This window comes from Procambarus clarkii, chromosome 51 (assembly GCF_040958095.1).
Source record: "Procambarus clarkii isolate CNS0578487 chromosome 51, FALCON_Pclarkii_2.0, whole genome shotgun sequence".
NCBI lineage: Eukaryota > Metazoa > Arthropoda > Malacostraca > Decapoda > Cambaridae > Procambarus > Procambarus clarkii.
Window position 1 is genome coordinate 3951428 of NC_091200.1, and position 24094 is coordinate 3975521.

General features: G+C 38.2%; 2 protein-coding genes across 6 annotated transcripts in view; one reads left to right on the forward strand and one right to left on the reverse strand.

The window, feature by feature from the left end:
* LOC123774589 (beta-1,4-glucuronyltransferase 1) overlaps positions 1–13221 on the forward strand; it is a 73533-nt gene extending 60312 nt beyond the window's left edge. For all 5 annotated transcript variants that reach the window (XM_045768981.2, XM_045768980.2, XM_045768982.2 and 2 more), the window contains exons 6-7: positions 5212–5373; positions 10241–13221. In XM_045768981.2, coding sequence (XP_045624937.1) covers positions 5212–5373; positions 10241–10438 — 360 coding nt within the window. In that variant the 3' untranslated portion in view covers positions 10439–13221. The remainder of the gene's footprint in view (positions 1–5211; positions 5374–10240) is intronic.
* A 2831-nt stretch (positions 13222–16052) lies between these two features.
* Positions 16053–22836, reverse strand: LOC123774489 (uncharacterized). The gene is made up of 3 exons (XM_045768824.2): positions 22736–22836; positions 17942–18465; positions 16053–17748 (listed from the first exon to the last, which is right to left on the reverse strand). The coding sequence occupies exons 1-3, from the start codon at positions 22743–22745 to the stop codon at positions 17302–17304; spliced, it is 981 nt and encodes a 326-aa protein (XP_045624780.2). The 5' UTR covers positions 22746–22836; the 3' UTR covers positions 16053–17301.
* Between the last annotated feature and the right edge of the window lie 1258 nt (positions 22837–24094).

Below are 24094 nucleotides of genomic sequence, written 5' to 3' on the forward strand. Positions count from 1 at the left end.
ACCCCCTAATGCATTCCATTTGTCAACCACTCTGACACTAAAAAAGTTCCTTCTAATATCTCTGTGGCTCATTTGGGCACTCGGTTTCCACCTGTGTCCCCTTGTGCGTGTTCCCCTTGTGTTAAATTGACTGTCTTTATCTACCCTATCAATCCCCTTCAGAATCTTGAATGTGGTGATCATGTCCCCCCTAACTCTTCTGTCTTCCAGCGAAGTGAGGTTTAATTCCCGTAGTCTCTCCTCGTAGCTCATACCTCTCAGCTCGGGTACTAGTCTGGTGGCAAACCTTTGAACCTTTTCCAGTTTAGTCTTATCCTTGACTAGATATGGACTCCATGCTGGGGCTGCATACTCCAGGATTGGCCTGACATATGTGGTATACAAAGTTCTGAATGATTCTTTACACAAGATTCTGAATGCCGTTCGTATGTTGGCCAGCCTGGCATATGCCGCTGATGTTATCCGCTTGATATGTGCTGCAGGAGACAGGTCTGGCGTGATATCAACCCCCAAGTCTTTTTCCTTCTGACTCCTGAAGAATTTCCTCTCCCAGATACCTTGTATCTGGCCTCCTGCTCCCTACACCTATCTTCATTACATTACATTTGGTTGGGTTAAACTCTAACAACCATTTGTTCGACCATTCCTTCAGCTTGTCTAGGTCTTCTTGAAGCCTCAAACAGTCCTCTTCTGTTTTAATCCTTCTCATAATTTTAGCATCGTCCGCAAACATTGAGAGAAATGAATCGATACCCTCCGGGAGATCATTTACATATATCAGAAACAAGATAGGACCGAGTACAGAGCCCTGTGGGACTCCACTGGTGACTTCACGCCAATCGGAGGTCTCACCCCTCACCGTAACTCTCTGCTTCCTATTGCTTAGATACTCCCTTATCCACTGGAGCACCTTACCAGCTACACCTGCCTGTCTCTCCAGCTTATGTACCAGCCTCTTATGCGGTACTGTGTCAAAGGCTTTCCGACAATCCAAGAAAATGCAGTCCGCCCAGCCCTCTCTTTCTTGCTTAATCTGTGTCACCTGATCGTAGAATTCTATCAAGCCTGTAAGGCAAGATTTACCCTCCCTGAATCCATGTTGGCGATTTGTCACGAAGTCCCTTCTCTCCAGATGTGTTACCAGGTTTTTTCTCACGATCTTCTCCATCACCTTGCATGGTATACAAGTCAAGGACACTGGCCTGTAGTTCAGTGCCTCTTGTCTGTCGCCCTTTTTGTATATTGGGACCACATTCGCCGTCTTCCATATTTCTGGTAGGTCTCCCGTCTCTAGTGATTTACTATACACTATGGAGAGTGGCAAGCAAAGTGCCTCTGCACACTCTTTCAGTACCCATGGTGAGATCCCATCTGGACCAACCGCCTTTCTAACATCCAGATCCAGCAGGTGTCTCTTGACCTCCTCTCTCGTAATTTCGAACTCCTCCAAGGCCGCCTGGTTTACCTCCCTTTCTCCTAGCACAGTGACCTCACCCTGTTCTATTGTGAAGACCTCCTGGAACCTCTTGTTGAGTTCCTCACACACCTCTCTGTCATTCTCTGTATACCTGTCCTCGCCTGTTCTAAGTTTCAATACCTGTTCTTTCACTGTTGTTTTCCTTCTGATGTGACTGTGGAGTAGCTTTGGTTCGGTCTTGGCTTTGTTTGCTATATCATTTTCAAAATTTTTCTCTGGTTCTCTTCTCACCCTGACGTACTCATTCCTGGTTCTCTGGTATCTCTCCCTGCTTTCTGGTGTTCTGTTATTCTGGAAGTTCCTCCACGCCTTTTTGTTCAGTTTCTTCGCTTCCATACATGCCCTATTATACCATGGATTCTTCTGTTGCTTCTCGGATTTTTCCCTTTGGGCCGGGATGAACCTGTTTACTGCCTCCTGACACTTTTGGGTATATATGTATGTATATGTATATATGTATATGTATATATGTATATATGTATATGTATATATATATATGTATGTATGTCGTACCTAGTAGCCAGAACGCACTTCTCAGCCTACTATGCAAGGCCCGATTTGCCTAATAAGGCAAGTTTTCATGAATTAATTGTTTTTCGACTACCTAACGTACCTAACTTTTTCTGCTACCTAACCTAACCTATAAAGATAGGTTAGGTAGGGTTGGTTAGGTTCAGTCATATATCTACGTTAATTTTAACTCCAATTAAACAAAATTGACCTCATACATAATGAAATGGGTAGCTTTATCATTTCATAAGAAAAAAATTAGAGAAAATATATTAATTCATGAAAACTTGGCTTATTAGGCAAATCGGGCCTTGCATAGTAGGCTGAGAAGTTCGTTCTGGCTACTAGGTACGACATATATATATATATATATATATATATGTCATAGCCAGAACGCACTTCTCTGCCTACTATGCAAGGCCCGATTTGCCTAATAAGCCAAGTTTTCATGAATTATTGTTTTTTTGACGACCTAACCTACCTAACCTAACCTAACCTAACTTTTTATGCTACCTAACCTAACCTAACCTATAGAGATAGGTTAGGTTAGGTTAGGTAGGGTTGGTTAGGTTCGGTCATATATCTACGTTAATTTTAACTCCAATAAAAAAACATTGGCCTCATACATAATAAAATGGGAAGCTTTATCATTTCATAAGAAAAAAATTAGAGAAAATATATTAATTCAGGAAAACTTGGCCTATTAGGCAAATCGGGCCTTGCATAGTAGGCTGAGAAGTGCGTTCTGGCTACTAGGTACGACATATATATATATATATATATATATATATATATATATATATATATATATATATATATATATATATATATATATATATATATATATATATATATATATATATATATATATATATATATATATATATATATATATATATATATATATATATATATATATATATATATATATATATATATATATATATATATATATATATATATATATATATATATATATATATATATATATATATATATATATATATATATATATATATATATATATATATATATATATATATATATATATATATATATATATATATATATATATATATATATATATATATAAAAAAATGTGTGTGTAATATAATTTATTTAATTATTTATTTAATTAATTAATTATTTACACACACACACGTGTTTTACATTTGTCTGCTTGCAGGCGATGAGTCACAATAACGTGGCTGAAGTATGTTGACCAGACCACACACTAGAAATTGAAGGGACGACGACGTTTCGGTCCGTCCTGGACCATTCTCAAGTCGATTGTGTCTGCTTGTCTGCAACCGCTTTTTCAAAATTTCTTTCTGCCCCTCTCCTCACTGCCGTGTAGTTGTTTCTCGCATCTTTGTATCGCTGGTATGTTTGGGGGTTTGGCCTCTTCCTGTATTGATTCCATTTTTATGTCTTTTGGTCTCTGGCCTTCTCGCAATTTCTGTTGAAGCAATCCTGTTTCCTAGTTCTGCATCTGTTTTGGAATAAATTTTTTTGTGCCTTTATCATATATTTCACAAAACTTGACATACATCTCATTCAAGTTTTGTGAAATATATGTCAGTGTGTAGGACAAGCATATCAATTGTGACACTAGCTCTCCACATATGTCAATTGCCTAATTTAGAAACTGTACTTGTGGTTGATCTCGAGCCCATTGTGTATGAAACAAACATGCTGGAGGCAGTTGGACAGGAAGACTTCTGACATGAATTACAAATTTTCCAACAGACGAGGGCAGTAAACAGAGAAAATGTATCTGACTAGAAGAGTGTTACTAGTGGAGTACCAATGGACTACCACATAGTCTAGTTCTTGCACCAGTAATGTTCATTGTCCACTTAAACGATCTACCAGAAGGAATACAGAATTATACAAACGTGTTTGCAGATGATGCTAAGATAAGATACTGGGGAAGATAGGAGATGCAGACAATTGTAATACCCTTCAAGTCAATCTAGATAAAATAAGAGCTTGGAGTGTCAAGTGGCAGTTGGAATTCAATGTGAATAAATGCCATGTTATGGAATGTGGAATCAGAGAAAATAGACCCCACACAGCTTACAAATTATGTGGAAAGGAATTACAGAACTCTAATAAAGAACGAGACCTGGGGTGGTTTCGGATAGTAAGCTGTCGTTACAAAAAGAGACTTGAGATCTTAAACATGCTAAAACTAGAAGATAAAAGAAAGAGGTGATATGATCACCACTTATAAAATACTAGCAGGAATCAACCAAACGTCGGAATTCCTGAAACCAGCAACTTCACAAACAAGAGGACAAGGATTCACGCTAAGGAAACAAAGTTACCAAAAAATATTTGAAAGTATTCTTTTGCAAATAGTGGTAGATGGTTGGAACAAGCTAAGTGAGAAGGTGTTGGAGGCCAAAACCGTTAGTAATTTCAAAACATTATATGACAGTACTGGGAAGACAGGACACCACAAGTATAGCTCTCATCCTGTAACTACACTTTTTCCTCTGGTGTTGCTGTGTCCGCACTGTAGCATACTCCCACAGCCTGCTATTTTTGAGCTATTTTATTGTACCATACAGAAGATGAAGAAACGACATTTCAGTTCGTCCTGGACCATTATAAAGTCATGTGTTCAACACATGACTTTGTAATGGTCCAGGACCCACTGAAACATCGTCGTTTCTTCATCTTCTAGTATGTGGTTTGGTGATCATATCTTCATCTACATTATTATGACTCATTGTTTGCAAACCATGCAGATTCTGAGCATTCCATGTTTAATTCCACCTGCTGCCATTGTTTTCTCCCTTTTTCAAAAGTTGATATTATCTTGGAAGATGGAATTCCACTTTTAATTATGTTGTCTCACCCCATCTTTCGCTGAGCCCAATGATGTCAGGATTCTCAACCTCTGTATATTCAGTGTCAAATTTATTATATTTACTAGGCTTCTGGCAATTGTTTAATTGTGTTTACTAATATGTTCACTAGCTTTAATTACATTAAAATTTACTTATGTTAACTTCCAAATCGCTGCAAATTCTCAATGTGTACCTTAACTGCTGCCATCTTAAAGATTTGCTTAAATTGTTATGTATGTTAGTGGATTTGAATGAATGTACCACCCACTTGCCAAATTTGCAAAAGCCAATTGTATTATCTTGTAAAATAAGATACAGTATTAAATTTATAATTCCGCAATAAATAAGCAAATAATTTCCTTGCAGGAATGGGTTGCAGCTCCTGTGAAGCCTGGCATGTCTGTGTTTCATGTTGGAAAACGAAAGCCACCTTTTCACAAATGGGAACCAATTTATATTGGGACCAACAAAGAACCTTTGTATGATGAGCGACTGTCCTGGGAGGGTAAAAGTGACAAAATGACACAGGTCAGTACAATTAAATCCTTAATTTCTGTGACTAAGATCAATAGGTTGTTTGAAGGCAATTGCTAATGAAAGCTTAATACAGTGCCTAATGGACATACTACATACTAACTAAATATCTTCTTGATATTTGTTAGTTACTTCATTTCCGGTCTGTCTCTTTGGGTGCTCCCAGAGTTTCAAGTATAAGGAAAAATGATCTAGAATAAAAAAAAAAGGAAACTAGTAGTTTTACAATCTGCCATATTAATTACCTTATATTAGGCAATTAAATTGTCTTTAATTAAATTGTAGTCCTTGGTGACACAGTGGTAACACACTCACCTTTCAAGCAATTTGGTCTAGGTTAGTCCTGACCAGGGAGGATTAACTGGGTGCCAATAATTAACTGTTTGCCCCTGTTCACTTGGCAGTAATTGGGTATTGGCAGGTCATGTTCCATGGAAAACTATTTGGTATGACTGAGAAGGGAAAAGCTCTAAGGCTGCTAACAAGTAAGAAGTCATTTGTTCTGGTACCCCACTTGTGTTAAAAATAAATAAATAAATAAATTGGAAGAGTTGTTCCCAACTTAAAACCAAATCAATTCAACTGCTTTTTGTCAATAAAAATGCTCTTAATTATATTGCTGAATAAATAGTATCTAAAAAATTTCTATGGGTGTACACACTACTGCCTAGAAACACAATCACCAGACCACATTTCATATAGAAGTCAAATTGGTGTTGGAACAACACCATCATCAAACTGATTAATACACATTGCCCCACCAAAGTTCTTCTAAATAAAATCCCCACATCCTAGCGCCGCAAGGCCACCACAACGAGTGAGCCGGAAGGTCCCAGAGTAAAAGAAAAAAAAGGGTTCATGCCCAAACAAAGTAACTACATCCCATCCTCTTTCCTCTCCAACACCCACTCCCTCTTTTTCCCAGCACCTCTCCTTTCCTGGGTCCTGTGGCACAGTGGTAAGTGCAGTCATGTTACAACTATGGCAGGAAAGAAGTGCCAGGGCAATGGTTTCTTGCTATTCATACCCGTGTTCACCTAGCTGTAAATAGGTACACGAGAGTTAAACTGTTATTGTTTGCATTCTGGGAAGGTTCAATAGTTTTCCTACAAGGGAACATTCAATAAATCCTAAAGGCATCCTGTCCTTAACTATGGGGGTAAACAGTATCTCTGTCCTCCAACATATTCTGACTATCCATGTGTTTTTCCTTCTCCCACACTCCAAATTTTGGTGCTGATTCCCAGTAGATGTCTCTCACAGGTCTTGTACAACCTGAAAGCTTAGCCTCACCAGCAACTTAGACTTTGGAAAGCTACTTAGGGGCCAGCTAGAAGGGGGGGTTTATTATATAGGCATTATTTAGGCATTATTATATAGGCATTATTATATATTATTATATAGGCATTATTATATAGGCATTATTATTTATAGGCATTGTATGTACTAGCTCTTATCTATAAAGCCAACAAACTTTGTAAAATCTCTTTATGTATGTACCTTTGCCTAAATAAAAATTATTATTATTATTATTATTATATTCAATGCTTGATTTATGATTTTTCAATGATTAATTTGTGTTGAAATATTTTATGTAAAATTAAAATCTAACCGTTTTCATTGCTCAAGATGTTTATACTGTACTAATAATTAATTTGTAAAGATTTAAAAAAAAATCTCCAAGGAAAGAGATAAGAAAAGCCCTTGAGGAAAGTTCAGGAATCTGAAGTACAGTATTAATTTTGCTCCTCCCCCAAATTAAAACTCAATACTCATTATCTTAAATTATACCTAAAATGATGCACGTAATTCAGAGGTTTTGTAAATATATGCATATTGTACCAATAAGCAACTACTGTAATCTGATCTTTATTTTTTTAGAAAAAAATAATAATAATAATAGTAGCAATGTAAAGTTGAGCTTTTAAAATCATTTTAAATTAAATGCTTTATTTATATTTTAATTTATAAATATTTTACCCTAGCAGTTCTCCACTGTCTCCATCCAAGATGAAGGTACAGGTATTCAAATCATCACTTGGCTAATCCATTGTACTTGGTATTAACTTTTCTTTTCAGTTGTATCCGTTGTATCCTCTATCGCACTAATTTCCTCGTTAAAACTTTTGTAAGGCTTCCGGTAGTATAGTCAGGTTCGTTCTTAACTCACAATTGGGAATTTTGGGCTCGAATCCTGGGCAAGACAGAATTGGTTTGGTGAGTTTTCTATTGCCAAATTCTCCTGTTCACCTAGCTGTAAATAGGTACCCAGAAGTTAATCAGCTTGCTGTGGATTGCATCCTGCGGAGGGTCAGTTGTTCTACCTTGGGCGTGGATTTCGATACAAGTTTAACATATGGAATTATGAAAGAAAACTTGCCCAAAACATAGATCCTAAATCATTCTATGCCTATATAAGGAGTAAAACCAAAACAAAGGGCTCAGTAAGACCCTTAAAAGATGACTAACCAAATTATAATGGACGATAAAAGAGCAGCAAACATTCTCTAAATGAATATTTTACATCAGTGTTCACACTGAAAAGGTTAGATGACATCCCATCACCCACACAGATGTTTGAAGGAGGTGAAGAGAATGAATTTGAGGATATACCTATAATATGCGACATAATCAGGAAGAACATTGACAATCTAAGACTCAAAAGCCTCAGGTGTGGATGGAATCCAATTCAAAGTCATAAAGAAACTGGCAAAAGAACTATACCTACCACTTAAAATACTTTTCACAAAATCTCTGGACCAAGGAATAGTCCCCCCTAGATTGGAAGTGTGCAAATGTCACCCCTATTTTCAAAAATAGGCAAAAAGAGCTCGGTGGAGAACTACTGTCTAATCGGTTTGACATCACACATCTGCAAACACATGGAAAGAATCCTAAGGTAGGGAATCATTCACCACCTTTCAGTGAACAATCTTGTACAATCGACACATGGGTTTGTTAAAAATAGATCCTGCCTTATAAACATGCTCACATTTTTGGAAACGGTAAGCAGCTACTCATACAAAGGAATTCTGGTTGATGTAGTATACATGGATTTTGCTAAAGACTTTGATAAAGTACCACATGAAAGACTGGCAAGGAAATTTCAGGCACATCGAATAAATAATTAAATATTAGAATGGCTAAAACAAAGAAAACAGTTAGGCTAAATGAAATGAATCTGACTGGAGAAATGTGATAAGTGGGGTACCTCAGGTGTCTATTTTGGGGCCAACCCTTTTTGTCATTATACATCAATGACAGAATGTTACAAAACTACATCATCAGATTTGCAGATAACAAAGATTTATGGTAAAGTGGGAAATGATAATGATATTGAAGCCTTGCGAAGAGATATACATGAACTCCACAAATGGTTAGAAGACTGGCAAATGATTTTTAATATTGACAAATGCAAGGCCCTGCATGTGGGGCATAGCAACCCATGCCACAACTACCAAATCAATAATAATATATTACAGCAGATTGATGAAGAAAAGGATCTTGGCGTTATAATCTACCACTTGCTGAAAGTTGCACAACAGGTAATAATAAAACATATATGGCTAATATATAAGCAGTCAAAAAAGCTAACTAAACCCTTGGAATAATCAAGTGTACCTTTGACTTTAAGAAAAAGAACGTAGTGATTCAATTGTATAAATCTCTGGTGTATACCTCTTGGGGCCTGACAGCTGTGTGGACAGCACTTCGGATCCATCGGGGTTCGATCCCCGGTGGAGGCAGGAACAAATGGGCAGCGTTTCTTTCACCCTGATGTTCCTGTTACATAGCAGTAAATAGGTACCTGGGAGTTAGACAGCTGCTACGGGCTGCTTCCTGGGGGGTGTGTAACAAAAAGGAGGCCTGGTTGAGGACAGGGCCGTGGGGGATGCTAAGCCCCAAAATCATCTCAAGATAATCAAGATGCCCATCTGGATTACTGTATCTAAGCATGGAGACCACATCTTCAGAAGGATATAGCTGATCTGGAGAAAGTGCAACACTATCCAACAAAAATCATTCCAGAACAAAGTCAACTCTTGTGTCAGGAACGGTTGACAGCCACAGGACTAAGAACACTGCAAACCAGGCATGACAGGGCAGACCTCATTGAAACATTTAAAATACTGAAAAATTTGGAAGATGTTGATGCAGACAATTTCTTCAAAAGCTCTAATGTAACACAATCAAGGAGAAACAGTTTCAAGCACATCAAGCCGCAATGTGAGAACAGGAGATGCTTTTCCACCCACAGGGTTATAAACCCATGGAATTGCCAAAACTGTTAAATTTTAAAGTCCAACGGGGGAGAACATAAATACAAATCGGGCGGGGGAGGACCTTTGACAAGCCTCTGGCATTCTGTCCTTGACATGTGGCCCCTCAGTGTTAAATCAGTGTTAGTGGCCCTCGGGTAAATCAGGTTAATACACTGGCTGCCTGTCACCAGCACAATGAATTATTAATTATTATTAAAAGACCTTGTAACATCATAAAGCTCTGATTTTGTCATATCACAGCATTCATATTCTTCTTTATTGACTAGTCATCATTGTTTACTGCTCCATATTATTTCTGAAATGTCATTTGAACAGCCTGAAACTTTTACATACAGTACGTTTCTCATGCTGCCCTGTTTCACCCCTATTTCTGAGCCAAGTCCATCATATTTCATTTGTAAGCATTTAGTTATATATTCTTGAATACCATTCCTCTTCCTGCACTTGGTTATTGGAACCATTTCAGTCTTCTACCTTATTTTTACTTTTTACATTGTTTATACATTGGATATCAGTATCTTTATACATTGGATATTAATTGAAAATTGTAAAGTTAATATATTTTGATACTTTTCCAGATGTACATCTTGTGTGTTCGGGATTATGAGTTTCACATCCTTGATAATGCATTCTTGGTCCATAAGCCGGGTATCAAGAAAGTACACAAGGATCCATTTCGGGAGAAGATTGTGGCCAAGCAGAATAGTGCCATTAGCAGCAAGATTTTTCCCGAGTACAAGACAATCTTTGGTTTCCGTAAGAGCTGTGTTATATGATCTAAGTTTCAGTATATTTTTAGATTTTTCTTTATTTTAATGAAGCTAATTTTAATGCTAAAATGTAAGTGTTGCTGACCATTAATTGAATACATGAAGTCAAAATTTGAAACAATCAGTATACAGGTATAGTGTAAAATTTAATCTGAACCCTTGTGCATAGTTGTGAAGTGCATAAGAGAAAAACAGACCATATTTTTGGTAAAATAATTTATATGGAAGTGATCGCTTTCTGGCAAATAAAAAAAAAAGTTGTCTTCAATAGTAACATTTTCAGGAGTATTACTTCTAGCTAACCATATCAAGAGCTCTGTGATGATACATATGTAATACTGTATTCATGCTGTATATGCATATATTTTTTAAGTTCTGATAATGAAGTATTATGTGATCTTTATAACATTGTTTCTTAAAGTGATAAATTATCTAATGCATTTGGTAATTGGTCACCAACTGTATGTTCTTGAATGTGTATGGGCGGCCACTTGTGTGTACATGTTGTATGTGTGTTTGTGTCTTAAACTTTCTTTTTTAATGAGTTTGTAACAAAAGTTTTTAAATTTTGATATAGATTACCACTTTAATTACAAGTTTTCTAATGCTGAAAGGTTAGAAGGTGCTTTTCCTTACTGTAGTTAGAATGTTACAAAAAAATCCTTTCTAATAGTGTTACGGAAAAGATTTTGATGTGTGAGTTATACATTGATGTAAGGGTATTGTGTGTGCATATAATAATTTGTATATATTGATAGGTTTTAATGTATATATATTTATTGCCCAACTGTCTTCCGTCCTCCTTCCTTTGGTGCCTTAGATTAGGCTTGCACTGAAGACAGCAAAAATTTAATACATATTTTTTTGTAATCACAAGTGTGTCACATGTACTCTACAAGAGGTCCAAGAGAACGTGGTGCAGGTAGCCTCGTTTTCCATTAAGAATGAGATTTATGTGTATGGAGTAAATTTTTTGATTATCAGAAACTAATCATCTACATAGTAATTTGTCAGGGAAAATGAATGAAAAGATATAAAAGGAAGTCATGACAGGCAGGCAAACTGAGTAAATCACAATTTGAGTATCCTAAGCATCAAGAACACAAGTACCCATGAAGTGTGTGATGGGAGAGGTGCGAGGCTTGGCTCACAAGGAGGGTGTTCTGAGGGTTGATGTTAGAGTCCCAAAAATGGACAGTAAAAGGAACAGCATTAAGGTATTTTGAGCATGGAGAGGGGACCAAGTTATTCATTATCTGGTGCAGAAAGCTTGTTTGGCTTATCAAGTTTTCCCTAGACAGTGGCCGACCATCCCTAGGATGCATCCCACAGCAGTCTTATTAATTTTCAGGTACCTGTATATTGCTAGTAAGGTAAGTATCAGGAGAAAGTGCTAAGCAAATGTTGAATAAATAGGAGAAAGCGCCAAGCCACCATGACTATACAGCGCTGAGTACTAAGCGAATGTGACTACTGTATATATTACTTGGGAGATGAACATAAGAATGAAGGTAACTGCAGAAGGCCTATTGGCCCATACGAGGCAGCTCCTATTTATATCCACCCAATCTCATTCATGTATATGTCTAACCTATGCTTGAAACAATCAAGGGATCCTGCTTCTATTATGTTATGCAGTAATTGGTTCCACAAATAGACATCCCTGTTACCGAACCAGTATTTACCCAGGTCTTTTCTAAATCTAAACTTACCCGATTTATACCCATTGTTTTGTGTTCTGTCTTGTGTTGATATTTTTAATATCCTATTACTGTAATATCCTCTTTGTTACGTCCATTCATCCACTTGTATACCTCTATCATGCCTCTATCATATATATGAGGATAGGATAGGAGCTGGGATATGAGGATGAAGTGAAAGAAGTGCCCAACCACTTGAACCATCAGGGTTTGAATGCTGACCCTGCAAGGTAAAAGGCATTTGTTCTACAGATCAGTCAAAGTGGATGGACTGCTATTAGGTGGAAAGAGGCATCAGTTATAAATAAATGTGCCCAAGATGTACATTTTGTCCTCAGGAATTGAACCCTAGCACCAATGTTTTGAGAGCCAATTGTGCTACCATTGTGTTGTAGGTTGGCAAGTGTAAAGGAATTGGTTAAATGGGGAGAGTGGCAAGAAAATTAGAAGCCTGTGGATAACAAGTTTATTAGTATGGAAAAGAGACTATTTACTTGTCAGTCACTGTGTTTAGTGACCCAGTTGTGCCAAGTGGAAAATGGTACATCAGATACAAAGGAATTTATAGACATGTTCTGTACTTATGCCTTGGCTATTGGCTTTGTTGATTAAGAAGTTAGTTTAATGCTAGTGATGTCTTCCCATCTTGGTGCCTTCTTTTGATAAATAGTTTACTTAATACCAGTGAGTTTGGAAAATTTATCACCTTTTCAGTGAAGTGAACCCATATGTTTATGTACTTTCTTTTGTGCTCATAGATAAACTTGAATGCTGTATTAATTAAACTGAAGTGATAAGTCTGCAATGTACCAGCTTGAAACAAGTACAGGACTGATAAACACTGTAAACGTCAGAAGTACCAACAGGTGTAGCAAGGGGTACAGTGCAGTGCAGTATGATGCATTAATTTTCATGAATAGATTTAGTTTTGTGTAAGATTCATGATTATCTAATCATGTGTTTATATTCAAGACAATAATAGACATGAAATGTAAATTCATAATCGATATTTTCTTTGAATAGTAAATTTAATCTTGTGTAATTGTTTAATTTCAATTTTATATCTTAAAAATACAAGATATTAATTAATTAATGTTATTCTTATCCTTTTCCTTTTTTTTTTTTAAATACCGTAGTTTGTTACTTCGTGTACGGTGAAGATATTTGATGCCATCAAAGACCCTTCAACAAAAACAATTTGAGGACTTGTTTTTGTCAAATTGAAAAAAAAAGTTAATTACAGAAAACTACTTAATTACTATACATAAGGTGAATTAGCAAAGGAAAAATTTTCCCCTTTACAAAAAGATTTACATTTTTTCTTGCAATGTATTAAAAATAGCAATTGTAGGAAACTATAACAGGAATATTAAAGGCAACTACAGAAGGCCCTTTGGCCCATGCTTGACAGCTCTTATTTCCATCCAATGAAACTCCTATATACTGTGTACCTAACCTTCACTTCGTACAATTCAATGACCCCATATCCGATATCCAAACCACGTCAGAAAATGTAGATGACAACGTTTTGGTCCTCCTGGACCATTATTTTCTGATGTGTGGTTTGGATTTCATATCTTTGGCTACATTGTGACGTCTGCATCCTGTATCCATTTTGTTACACAGATCTTAACTGAACCTCTACTTTGTCAATTTATATCCATTGTTTCATGTTCTTTTTTGCATTGATAAATTTAGTACTGCTAATATCCATTATTTTCAAACAAATCACATTAACGTGATATATATCAATGCAAAAAATCCATTAGGACTATAGATAGGTGGGAAAATAAAGACTATAGTGGTAGAGTACGTGACTGGCAATGTCGGGGTCATAGGTTCGTGCCCACCTATAGTCCTAGTGGATTTTCTCGTCCATTATTTTTTTATACCCTTTCATTTGTATACTGGTCTTCAATCATTACTCTGCATCCTTCTAGGGAATGTAAATAAAATTTTCTTAATCTCTTTTCATAAAAAAAATTCCAGTTCCTAAAATTTGCTTTATGGGTCAACTCTGTACCCTGTTCAAGCGAATTTGTTCTATAAAACTGGAAGAACATTATATTTTTGTATTGAATTATAGAACTATAATTATGGAACACTTCTAGAATTATATGAATTATTATTTTTATCATTGTTATTATGGAATGGATAAAACAATGGTTAAAACTAAGAAAGCAAAGGGCCATCCTAAATGTAAATAAATCTGACTGGAGAAATGTGGCAAGTAGGGTACTGCAAAGTTACATTTTAGGGCCAACCCTTTTTTGTTACATATGTAAATGACATATGAGGATATTACAAATCATATGATAAAATTTGCAGATGACACTTAAGTTTTTTGATAAAGTAGGAAGTGAAAATTATACTGAAGCCTTACAAAGAGATTTACATGAACTCCACAAATAGTCGGAAGACTGGCAAATGCTTTTGAATGCTGAAAAATGAAAGACCTTGCATATGGGAAATAAAAATGCACATCACAACTACCAAATCAACATTACCTTCCAGCAGATTGACGAAGAAAAGAACCTTGGAGTCAGAATCCACTAATTGAAAGTTGCACAAGTGGGAGCTGCAGTAAATAAATCTCGCCAAATAAATAAAGCTAACTTTCTAGCCCTCTGGTGCTCCCACATTTACATAATATAAGAACAAAAGTAACTGCAGAAGGCCTATTGGCCCATAGATGATGATTGATAAAGATTAAGCCATCCAAAAGGTGGCCTGGGCATGAATAGCCCGTAAGTGGTGGCCCTTTTGAGCCATTACCAGTATCAGGAGCTGATGCTGGAGATCTGTGGAGGTGCGACTGCACCCTGCATGACGGGAGATTGGCCCATATGAGGCAGCTCCTATTTATAACCACCCAATCCCACTCATATACATGTCCAACCCACTCTTGAAACAATCGAGGGACCCCATCTCCACCACGTTATGCGGTAATTGGTTCCACAAATCAACAACCCTGTTGCCGAACCAGTATTTACCCAAGTCTTTCCTAAACCTAAACTTATCCAATTATACCCATTGTTTTGTGTTCTGTCTTGTGTTGATACTTTTAATATTCTATTAACATCCCCCTTTGTTATGTCCATTAATTCACTTGTAAACCTTTATCATGTCACCCCTAACTCTTTGCCTTTCTAGTGAATGCAGTTTAAGCTTTGTTAATCTTTCTTCATATGAAAGGGTTCTAATTTGGGGAATTAACTTTGTCATCCTATGCTGGACAAGTTGAAGTGAATTTATAACCATTCTATAGTAGGGCAACCAAAACTGAACTGCATAATCTAAATGGGGCCTAACCAGAGCAAGATATAGCTGAAGAACAACACCAGGTGTCTTGTTACTAACTCTTTGATTAATAAGTCCCAGGAACTGTTTGCTTTATACGAACATTCATGCATTGATCTTTTGGTTTTTAAATTCTTAGTAATATTTGGACTACTACATACTGCAAACCAGAGAGGACAGGTCTGATCTTATCAAAACTCTTTAAATTACTGAGCAATTTGGAGGATATTGATCCATACAACTTCTTTAAAGGTCAAATGCAATGTATACAAAGAGCAACGGTTCCAAGCTCAAGCCACAATGGTCAGAAAACAGAAGATGCATTTTCACCCATAGAGGAATAAACCCATGGAGCCGCCTACCCGCCGATGCCGTAAAAACCAAAACATTGCTGAATTTTAAAATCCTGCTCGATAAAATCATCAGGACAAATGGGGAGACCTTTGATGAGCTGCTGGCTTCCAGTCCTCGTCCTCGAGACCACCAAAGATAGTGGCCCTCAGGAAAATTCAGGGTTTTCTGTATATATACACTGAGAGTTCAGGATTAAAGTTCTTGCTGGTAGATCAGTAAGCTGTAACTGTTGCCTTAATAACTTTCCATAGGCTGATAGACTTGAGTACAATAATTCATTTAATTAAATGTATCAGTGTGTAACTTAACAAATAATTGGCTACAATAACAGTAGAATAAGTAACTATTGGCAATGAAGAATAAATTACAATGAAATAATTGACACAAAGACTAACTTCCTTAGCTTAAATTAATTTTGCGATTTAGTCCCTGATCTCATTATGTGCCTCTGTAACCTTTACCACCACCGCCCACAGGATGAGTATGGGGTGAATAATAAACTAATCTGTAAATAAGTTAAAATTAATTGACAGTGGGAATTAATTGCCCATGAAAATCTTGACAATGTTAAATTAAACTGATTAATTTGGTAATGTTTTATGCACGATTAGTTAGGGATAGGTGTAGGCTCGAGGGTTTTGGAAGTCTAGCACGGTCCCGGTGGCTCATTATCTGGTTCAATGTTCTCCGTCCCAGTCGGGCTCTTGTTTCTCTGCATGGCGGGTCCACTTCGTATCATTTCCCTCTCCTCCTCTGGTAAGTCACACGTTTTCCTTCTGCTCTGTTGTTAGTTAGCTTCAGGGAGCCACCGTTCGGCTCCTCCGGAAAACATGCATTGAGTAAAATGAAACGCCTCTTAATTTTGGTAAAGTTTTGGTGGCCCTTGAAATCCTGCCCTCCTTGGTCGTTTAGCTGCCTCGGTGCTTCGTTTTCTTTGAACCAATGAATCTTGAAGGTTCTGCATTGCTTCGCTTATTTTCTGGATGTTATCTCGGTAAGACTGATCTTAACAATTCCCTGCTGCTTGTGGCTTTGTGAGGGGGGGGGGGCAGGTTCTGGCTCTGGTCCTCGATAACCCATAGAGGATATAGACAGGCGTAGACAACTTATATGGCTGATGTGACTCAGTAGTAGTAGTTGACTCAGTAGTAATAAACACCTAATCTAACCTACGCCTAACTATACATATAAGTTTTATGTATAATATTACTTTATATATGAGAACAAACCAATTTTTAATACCCATTGTTAAAATTGACGAATGCGTCTGGAAAGGACGGGCGCTGCTTTAAACAGCCTAGTGTGAGAACGGGTTGTTTCATTACATTTAATGGTGTAATGCATTTTTTCATTCAAATTCTCAAGTCGATTGTGTACATACATGATGATAGTTTGATGCAAATATATACATATATATATAATATAAAATATATACATATATAAAATATATATATATATATATAAATAAATATAAATAAAATAAGCCTTGCCCGGGGAACAAATGGTGTAAAAAATTCATATGTAACTACTAAAGACGACGTTGAGGTGTAGAAGGCCATTCTTAATGTCACGCAGGATCTCGAAGTCTCTCATATTCCTGGAAGTCTCCTCACCCCTTTCATAAGTCATCTTCACTAGTTTCTCCGTTGTATTGTTGTCGGGTTGAAGTCCTTGGTCACCAATAAAGTTCTTCATGTGGAGCATAAGAACGTTCAGGTTACGATCCACTTGGTCTATCTGCTGGACGGAGACGTTTGAATAGAGGGACTGGTCAAGGCTGAGGAACTCGAGGGCCACAGTGTAGTGCTGCATCAGACCGTATATTCTTACCAGTTCGTAGTTGAAGTCAAGGGGAGAGTAAGACCCTGCGTCCGGCAAGTCTGGCAAGAAGGGTTCCTCAACTGTTCCCGGTGGGTATTGTTCATCAGCATCCTCCCAAGACATGTGCAGTGTGGACATAACCTGGTTTAAACAAAGAAGGAAATTACATTTTCAGGTTTAGGAAGGCTGACAAAATATGATTAGTCTGTAATTATTCGACACTGGTAATCTCTCGTACAACAAAAACGTTACTGCACATGAACTTCGATTTCCTATTTTGACTGTTGACAATACGCCAATAAAATGGTAGTTTATATAATGAATGAGTACTTACGAAGTCATCTTTAAAGTCATCGATGCTAGAGAGACATATCATAGCATCTTTTATAAGGATACTGGCCATGTCTGCCACTGAACCCACTGTGGATATCTGCGACACCTTCACTACCTCCTTTTTCTTCTCTCCAAACGATGCCTGATCATCATGGTTTGTTGCAGCTTCCTGGTTTTCGAAATCGGACTCTCTCACTAATGACCATTTTATTATCAGTGGGTCTTGTGAGCGGTGTATGTTTTGATTGTCTGGCCGTATGGTGCCGTGAAGATTTATAGAATCTTTGAGGTTATGGCTGCTTTTTGTGTTTTGGGTTGTGGATGTGATGGAGTCTTGTGTGTTTGGTGCAGGGAATCCATTGCTAACTTTAGCGTCTGTTGAATCCTGGTTTATTGATGAGTCTGTTGTCCTGTCTGTGATCCTGGGCTTAGCTGAAGATATGGTAATAGAGCGATCGTCATCCAGGGCTGTGTTGGGAGCAAGACAGCACAACGGAACCATTACAAGGAAGATCACGCGAAGGTCTGTTGGACAAAATAATTACAGGATAAAAACGTTCTGTAAATAAACTAATGCTCGTGCTGAAATTACATGTACATTATTCATTGTTTTCCATATAGAGAATGTGGCGTGAATTCAGCGTGTAGGTGTATTGACCGTGGGTGTGGCAAGTGCGGGTGTGGTGACCGTGAGTGTGGCAAGTGAGGGTGTACTGGTGACCTTACGCCCACTTGAGTCGCAACACCCAACTCACACCTCACCTCACCCTGCTGCACACATCACAGCAACCCCATACTATACAAGGCTGTAAGGAATATTTTCTAAACAATCAAGACTGTAACTTGCTTAGCTAAACAAATTTGTAGGTTAAATTCCAGAGTACATTTTGTGCCTCAGAAATGTGTTCGACTACCGCCTGCAGGATCGGTATGGGGAGTGTAACCATGAGCTGAGCTACAACTTAACCCACAGAACAAATCAGTGGACAGGTAGGTAGACAGATAGCACCTTACGAACACCTGACTGTGACAGTGGTTTACCACGGGGGTGAAAGAGAGAGTTCGCCGCTGACAAATTGCTGTCAGGTGGGCAGCCTCGTATGATTTTGCTTTTGTGTGGGAGGGGGGGGGGGTTAAAATGTAACCCTCCAAAAATTGTCTCATCATTGTCGCGCATTATTTGTGTACTTATCCACGGTTTTGTCGAAAAATCTTCATTTGATTTTTTTTTACAGGGATATTCCTGCGCGGGCCCTAAGCCTCTGGCTGGCCTACTAAGTGTTGCTTGTTTCTGTTTTACTTGGGCGGAGTATGAGTATTTATGATTCGTATGGTCGCTTCAGCAAGATTTTGTCCCACGTGTTTAACAAGTTCTTCTGCTCTGTTGAATCTAAGTTGAAATCTTAATGAGTTTGTAACTCTGCACTGTGTTAGATAATGTTCCAGTGGTCTGTCGGGCATGTCTCCACAGTGTTGACAGTTCCTCTCATCTTCCGGAACCCGTAAGCCTATTTCACATGCACATGGGTATCCAAGCCTGATGGGATGTAAGTGTACTTCTGTTGTTCTACTGCTCCCTTTCATGAAACTAAGTGATTCGTAGTTGGTTGAACTCTTGTACCAACCCGCAGATCCTGATGTTACAACTGCTGTGTTGTGGTCACTGCATTTTTTTTTTTTTGAGATATATACAAGAGTTATCACATTCTTGTGCACATCTTTTGCATTGCTCTGTTCCTAATAACTTTCTTAATCTGTGATACTCTGTGGTATGTAAATGTCTACATTTCTTCTCTTAGTTGCAAGTTTTGCAGCCTCATCTGCAATGTCATTTCCTCTTATTCCCACATGACTTGGCACCTAGTTGATAAGTACCCGTCGGCCTTGTCGTTTGAGTGTTTGCATTATGTCGTTTGAGTGTTTGCAAATATGACATCTGTGATTAGATGGATGTTATCACATATGTGTTCTTGTTGCAAGGTTTCAATGGCAGTTCTCGAATTTGTATGTTTGATAACATGTTGTCGGTGTTCAACAAGAGCATGTTCCAAAGCCTTTTGAATAGCTAGCATCTCTGTAAAGTCGAACACCGATTTGAGAGTCTCCAACTATTTACAGAGTTTCCTGCTTTAACTGCAGCTCCGGTTTCTTGTCCCTGCTGGTCTACTGATCCATCTGTGAAGTAAGTGAAGCTGTCAGATGCCAAGTTTGCTTCTATATGCATCTATGCAATATTACGTAGCAGATGAGGATTTGTCTGGTTCTTTTTTCCTTCAAGAACCATAATCTTAAAGTCTGCTGGCAGAGATTCCCACGGGGCTTGCATTACAAAGTCTGCACGTATTTCGTCGACACCCCTTTCAGTGATTGTGTTTGTTATATCGAATGTATTGATGGTGTTTATCTCACAATGGGTCCACCTGTTGCTATTGGAGGCTCTTCTGTCCAGAGTTAGTGCTCCAGTGATTATATCTTTTAAGTGAACTGATTCTAGGTCTAGTCAATATCAATATCTTATCCCTTTTACCCTTATTTCAATCAACGTTAACTTGGTTTCTAGTCTTAGGCTCAGTATTTTAGTCCATCTGGGAGGTCCTGTTATGACTCACATTGCATCGTTTTGAATAACTTCAACGTTTGTCCACTGACCAGGAGAAAGAGTGATTAAGGCAGGCGCTGCATAATCAACTAGGGAACGAACTGCGTGTATGTAAAACATTCTTAACACTTTGTGTCCCGCTCCTAGATGGCGCCCTGTGATTGCTCTCATTATATTTAGTCGTGATTTTGCTTTTTCCTTCAGATATTGAATTTGCTTGTTGAATGTCATTTTAGAATCTATCCACACTCCGAGATATTAATATTGTGTAACCCACTGAAGGTTAATGTCTTGAATGCGTAGGTTCCTGTCTGGAACCTACGCATTCTTGCCGCCTAGTCTCATTGCCTTAGACTTCTGTGCAGATACTTTTAGCCCTAAAATGCTGTATTCAGATGTTACTTTATCTAATGCACCCTGTGCTTTATTTAGAAGTGAATTACCTGTAATGACTAATACTATATCATCAGCATAGCTTAGCAATTTAACCCCTTCTGCAAATGTCATGGTAACGAGGTTTTCCATAAGGATGTTAATTAAAAAGACTAGGACTGAGGACTCCTTGTGGAGTCCCATTCTCATGCAAGTAGTAGTCCGACACTTGTCCTCGCAACTTTACTCTGGCATACCTGTGACTTAGGTAATCTTGAATCCATGCTAGCATGTTTCCCTTTACACCTTTTTTAACTAAGGTGTGTAAAATGGCTTGCAAGTTCGAATGCTTTTTCTAGATCAAGGAAGATCACTATAGTTGGACCCGAGTTAACTGTTCCTAGTAATGTTGCTATGCAGTTGGCAGTACCTACTCCTCTAGTGAAGCCAAAAATGTGTTTATGCAGGTCTCCAGTCTTCCACGGTAGCCTATTTAAGACCATCCGTCCCGCAGTTTTACTAATGCATGATGTTAATGAAATGGGTCTGTAATTGCCAGATTCTTTCGGCTTAGGAATCGGAATGTTCATTTGATGCTGTTTATTGCCACCTCAGTATCACTCGAAAAGGCGAGACCTTTTTAGTCCATGCTAAAGAAAAAAAAATCCGTCCAAAAACGCGTTGTTTCAGAAAATCACTTATTTGGAAGAAAGTAAGAGTAAAGTGTTTTATAATACTGAGGTTAGTTTAACGAATCTGAAAAAAACTTGCTTCGGGTCAACTATAAGCCAGTGTGAGCAAATTGGTGATTATTTCAGTTGAACGTGAAGTTGCAGAGACAATGGACATAGAAAAAAAAATTCATGGATTTTTGTGTTATAAAAATCGGAAAATTAAAGTAACCATTATACATATCAATAGTTATCGTGGACGTTATGTAGTGTATATTACGTGCACATTATGTTGAACTGTTAAAACTGAAGTGGTGACTTTAAATAAAGTTATTTAACTTTTCTTCCAATAAAATGTTTTGTTTGCAAGTGTGTTTTTTGGCGAAGGAATTATGTTGTTAATGTGAACATTGTTACAGGGTGCGGGGGGGGGGGGGGGTTCAAGGGTAATTTGGCCCGAGCAGCAAAAAGTATTGGTAGGCTTATGTATAGCCTCCGCTCCAATGGACAGCGAGGCTTGTTGTTGTTTAAGATTCGCTACCTGGAACAAAACGTTCCAAGTAGCACGGGCTATGGTTAGCCCGTAGGACAGGGAGGCGATCACATCCATACGAGGCATCAAAATATGTTCCGTTTAACACCTTATGGAATGCTATTCATTGAAGCGCAGTGATCAGCGTAGTTATATCACGAACGAAAGTTCACAGGTTCGACTCTCGCAGCAAGACAACGACGTTTGGGCATATTTCTTTTCACCCGATACTTCTGTTCACCTAGCAGCAAATAATTACTAAGTATTAGGCAGCTATTGTTCGGTGTGTCCTGGGGAAGGTCAGTAGTTGACTTCGATAAGTCCTAAAAGATTTCCGTCTCCCACAATGGGAAACACTGCACTCGCCCGTACGTGCACTCGCCGGTACACGCATGCCCGGCCTCGCCCGTACGTGCATGCCCTCGCTCGTACGTGCACGCACTCGCCGGTACGTGCACACACTCGCCGGTACGTGCACACACTCGCCCGTAGGTGCACGCACTCGCTCGTACACGCACGCATTGGCCCGTACACGCACTCGTCTGTACACGGGCTCAGCGCGCACACACATCGCCTCTCCCGTTCAGCTTTTATAACTTGGTTTCAGCGGAGCACTCTTACGCGGAAGCATAGTAAAGATGTTACTATACGTGCAGACAGCTTCTCAATGGCCGTCGGTGGGGGGCGGAAGTCTAATATATGAGGGAGCCTCTTGCAAGACCCCAGATTAACGCGTCACTGCCTTTCCTCTTAGCATATCTCGTGTGCTCCACAAAAATAATTTAATGCTGCTTAATCCTCAAAGATTTAATCATATCTTATTGTTAAAAAAACGATTAAGAGGTAATACTTTTTACTTCAACTGAGATTTTACGTTTTAAACTTTATTACATGTCATTTAAACGATAAAAATAGTCTTTAATGAGTAGTTTCTGTGGCCGTCTCCAAGTTCTGTGCATCACTGATCGACTTTATTATCCCGATGTGATTGCTTTTATTATAATTAATAAGGGTGGGTACAGAGCATTGATTGTTGCCGCCGAAGGCGGCTAGTTTATAGTGCACCCCATACTCATCTTGTGAGCGGTAGCGCAAAAGCATTACAGAGGGCACAAAAGGTCTTTATCAGACCTCATCTTAGATTATTACATAAGGAATTTCATCTCTCCTTCACACCTTATAGTTACAATGTCAGCTAGTTACAGAGAAAGTACTATTTACCGATAATGTAAGGTACTGCAACCAGATAGAAGTAATACTAATTCGTTTTGTCGGGGGCAGGAAGCCTTTGTGTGTAGGGTATATTCTTTAGGCTTGTATCGAGGCCCCCTAAGGTCGAAGCACTTGACCCTTTCCGGGTTGCAACCCTTAAACATTTTTCACAGCACCGCACCTGTGCCAGATAAGTCCACTAGGGGCTCACCATAGCCCGTGCTACTTGGAACTTGTTCCGAATAGCTGAATCTATAACAACTTAAACATTTGCCTAACTTACAGATACCTATTTGCTGCTAGGTGAATAGAAGCGTTCCCATCCATTTTTGTCCCGCCCAGGAATCGAACCCGAGATCTCCGATTGAGAGTTAAGAACGAGGCGAACTGTAATACAAAAAGCATTATCCGTGCTTCTGTATGTGTAGTGAGAGCCTTTGTGTGCGAACTTTGCTTCACTTTTGCAGTACTCAAACTGTGGCTTTTGTCTTGGTTTTACTTCTTTTTTTAAACACGAGATCTTAAGGTTTCTAGCAAGTTTTCTTTCTCAAATTATTTTGGCTGCCTTTAATGGATTTTTGTATATCTCTTAATCAATGTGATTCCTAATATACTGATACTTCAGCGGTTGAGCAGGTTAGACTAGTATTTTATAAAAGCGTTACAGTTACCTTCTGTGATTAATTGTTCAATGAGTGAATTATATGTATAACAGATCTCTAACCGTCCATGGAGTACAGAAGAAAATGTTTATATGCTGGTTAGCAT